The 4,087-nt window shown below is 52.6% G+C and overlaps 1 protein-coding gene across 1 annotated transcript in view; it reads left to right on the top strand.

Moving 5' to 3' along the window:
• The window catches only part of tmem229b (transmembrane protein 229B), a 3,499-nt gene extending 2,508 nt beyond the window's left edge, over window positions 1-991 (top strand). The window contains exon 2 of the mRNA XM_067243385.1: window positions 675-991. Within this exon, the coding sequence (XP_067099486.1) occupies window positions 675-991 (317 nt within the window). The remainder of the gene's footprint in view (window positions 1-674) is intronic.
• The last annotated feature ends 3,096 nt before the right edge of the window (window positions 992-4,087 follow it).

Raw genomic sequence — 4,087 nt, 5'->3', positions numbered from 1 at the left:
CCTCTCCTCTCCTCTCCTCTCCCTCTCCTCTCCTCTCCCTCCTCTCTCCTCCTCTCCTCTCCTCTCCCCACTCTCCTCTCCTCTCTCTCCTCCTCTCCTCTCCTCTCCTCTCCACCCTCCTCCCCCCCTCTCCCCTCCTCCTCCTCTCCTCTCCCTCTCCCTCTCCTCTCCTCTCCTCTCCCCTCCCCTCCCCTCCCCTCCCCTCCCCTCCCTCCCCTCCCCCTCCCCCTCCCCTCCCCTCCCTCCCCTCCCCTCTCCTCTCCTCTCCTCTCCCCTCTCCCCTCTACCCCTCTGCCCCCCTATCCTCTCCAGACTGTGTGTCTGTCTGTACCTTCATCATGCTTATAGTAACGATTCTGTTTTATTTGGCGATAGCCGGGTGAACCAGGGGCCAATGCAAACAGTGATTACTTTAAGATGAAGAAGAAACCTTTGTTTGTCATGCAATTGAATAAACGTTGGAGTGAGTGCCCACACGCACACACACACGCACACACACACGCACGCACGCACACACACGCACACACATGCTTGAGTGTCCACCCATTAAACATTTTTGTCAGGATTTTCCCACCTTGTTATCCTTCCTGAGGGTCAGTCAGGAGCAGTGACCAGATCAAGGTGAGCGGGGAGAACATACAACCTCCACACAGAGAGGCCTTGAGATATCCCAGCTGAGCGCAGAGCAGCCGAGCGCAGAGCAGCCGAGCGCAGAGCAGCCGAGCGCAGAGCAGCCGAGCGCAGAGCGCAGAGCAGCCGAGCGCAGAGCAGCCGAGCGCAGAGCGCAGAGCAGCCGAGCGCAGAGCAGCCGAGCACAGAGCGCAGAGCAGCCGAGCGCAGAGCAGCCGAGCACAGAGCGCAGAGCAGCCGAGCGCAGAAGCAGCCGAGCGCAGAGCACAGAGCTGCCGAGCGCAGAGCAGCCAAGCGCAGAGCAGCCAAGCGCAGAGCAGGACCTCAAGAGGGAATCAAACCTAGCACCTTCTTGCTGTAAGCTGACATCACAAGGCGTGTGCGTTGATGTGTGTATGTGACTCTGTGTGTGTGTGCGTTGAAAGCATGCGTGTGTGCACGTAGGTGTCCGTGTGCTCGTGCGGGTGTATGTATTTCTGCATCTGTGTGTGTGTGTTTACTGTTGACAGTTTGAACTGTCGACATCTGCAGTGCTCCCCCAGCCCTCTAGCAGCAGTCTGCCGTTATGTAAACCGCCGGCTCGGCTTATCTCAGCGCACTGCCAAGCTTTGCATAACGAGACGCAACAAAGCTTTCCCCCTCTGGGTTCCAGTTGTGTTTTTGCAAGCTAGTAGACTGTAGGCTACTAACTGTACACTAGGTAGGCTAGAAGTTGTAGGCTACCAACTGTACACGAGGTAGGCTAGAAGTTATAGGCTACTAACTGTACACTAGGTAGGCTAGAAGATTGTGGGCTGGTAGCTGTACACTAGGTAGGCTAGAAGATTGTGGGCTACTAGCTCTACACTAGGTAGGGTAGTGGACTGTAGGATAGTTGCTGTATACAAGGTAGGCCAGTAGACTGTAGGGCCAGTAGCTGTATGCTAGGTTTGGGGGTAGTCCTTGTATGTCCTGAGTAGGTTAGGCTAGGCTACAGTTGTGGAGGGTTTACATCCAGACCAGAGAGTGTGGTTCAGGCCAGGCCAGGTGAGGGTCTCTTTCCTGGCCAGGTGAAATGCTTGGTGGATGTTGTATCCAGGCTAGAATAGGCTAGGCTACGTTAGCCTAGCTTCATGCCAGGTTGGGTAATAGTAGTGCGCTGGGTGTGAAATATGGATCAGTACTGTCTATTGTACAAACACCTGAGCTCTCTCACACATTTACATTTGGGTGGTACTGTACATATTTACTGTACAAAACAATGGATGAGCAAACACAGCTCTTTTAATGTAAACCCAGTCCTGTTACTGTAAATAATCACTGATCTAAGCCTGTAGTTAATGAATCACTGGGCTGAATAATATGGCCCACCCTTCCTTTTCAGAATTTCCATATTCAAATCTGGTTGTCACAGTTGTTTGTACAAAAATGTTTAATTTGACACTATACTACACACTCTAAACGAATTGAATCCTCAAGTTAATGTATGCAAATCTGCTTTTTATCTTGATCTTTTCCCCTCCCCTCTTTCTCTCTCTTTTTCATTGTGTACCCACACTGTGTGTGCCTGTGCATGTGTGTACTCTGTGAATGTGTGTGCTATGTGTGTGCTATGTGTGTGTTGGCGTATGTATGTGTGTGTGTTCTATGTGTGCTCTGTGTGTGCTTTGCGTGTATGTGTCTGTTTGTATGTGTGTGTGCTCCTTGTGTGTGTGTGCTGCATGTGTGTGTGTGTGCTCCTTGTGTGTGTGCTGCATGTGTGTGTGTGTGCTCCTTGTGTGTGTGCTCCATGTGTGTGTGTGTGTGTGTGTGTGTTGTGTGTGTGTGAGTGGAGGTGTCCAGGACTGTTAACTGCAGCTCTGCTCTCCAGGCACTTGGCAGAGCGTGGATTATAGGCAGGAGAGAAAATAAGAGCAGTTATTAAAAAGAATGGCTGCTGCTTCTCCTGTAGGATGTGTGTGTGTGTGTGTGTGTGGAGGGGGGTGGTTGTTGGCATCCAGCCCAGCTAGCAGTCCTTCCTACAATGACCCTTCTCCAATTCCAGAGGAGGTGTTTTTTTTCTGTTGGTGTGTGCGTGTCAATGTGTGCTTGTGCGAGTGTGTGTGTGTGTGTTTTGGTTTGTGTGGGAGGTTTTACATTTGTGTGTGTGTTTCAGCATGTGTGGGACTGTGTCAGTATGTGTCAGTGCGTGTCAGCGCGTGTCAGCGCGTGTCAGTGTGTGTCAGTGCATGTCAGGGCGTGTCAGTGCGTGTGGTCTTGCTGAATGTCATTTCTCTTCAGGTACATCTCTTCTCTGCTGCAGCTTCACATGTGCCGCATGCCAGCCACTCCTCTCCCTCTCCCTCCCTCCCTCCCATCATCCTTCTGCATCTCCCTCCCTCCCATCATCCTTCTGCATCTCCCTCCCTCCCATCATCCTTCTGCATCTCCCTCCCTCCTTCCCTCCCATCATCCTTCTGCATCTCCCTCCCTCCCATCATCCTTCTGCATCTCCCTCCCTCCCATCATCCTTCTGCATCTCCCTCCCTCCCCATCATCCTTCTGCATCTCCCTCCCTCCCATCATCCTTCTGCATCTCCCTCCCTCCCATCATCCTTCTGCATCTCCCTCCCTCCCATCATCCTTCTGCATCTCCCTCCCTCCCATCATCCTTCTGCATCTCCCTCCTTCCCTCCCATCATCTTTCTGCATCTCCCTCCCTCCCTCCCATCATCCTTCTGCACCTCCCTCCTTCCCTCCCTTCATCCTTCTGCTTCTCCCACCTTCTCTCCCCTCTCTCCCCTTTCTTCCTTCCCCCTCTGTATCTCCCCCCCCCACGCCTTTTTGCCCAAACTGTGCACTTGTCACAGTCCACTGGATACACGCACGCACACATTCACGCATACACACACAAACACACTTGCATACACACACTCACGTATACACGTAAGCTCAGTTCTTCACAGCTATCGGACGTTCCACTTCCAGCAGCATCTGGGAAGCGTCGTCATTGGTTGCTTCAGGAGGTGGTGGTGGTGGTGGTGGGGGGGGGGGGGCTTGAACTCATGTTTTCCGACAGTGTGAGAAGGTCTGACCGCTAAAGTAAGTGTTGGTGTTTTCCACACAGACTGTCCAAGCTGGGAGGCTGGGCGGCGTGAGGAACATCAGAACACCGCGGCGACTTTTGGACTGACTGCTGCCTGGCTGGCAGCCAGGTTTCTAAACCTCCAACTGTTTCTATTCTTTATTTCTTTCTCTCTCTGCCTCACACTGCTTCGTTCTCTAGACCCATCCATCCATTCCTCCATTCCTCCATCCATCCATCCATCCATCATCCTATGAAGACAGCAGTGGAAACACCCAGGGGTAGATGGTAGTTGTAGTCAGACATGGGGGGTTGTTGTAGTCCCCGAGGCAGGCCTCTGTTGATGCAGGTGTGCATGGAGATGACGTCTGCGCATGAAATATGCAAGACATTCATCCTCTTTATTTGTTCAGC

The sequence above is a fragment of the Osmerus mordax genome, chromosome 9 (genome assembly GCF_038355195.1).
Source record: "Osmerus mordax isolate fOsmMor3 chromosome 9, fOsmMor3.pri, whole genome shotgun sequence".
Lineage (NCBI taxonomy): Eukaryota > Metazoa > Chordata > Actinopteri > Osmeriformes > Osmeridae > Osmerus > Osmerus mordax.
Note: the sequence above shows the minus strand (reverse complement) of the source record. Positions and strands in the feature narration are given on the sequence as shown.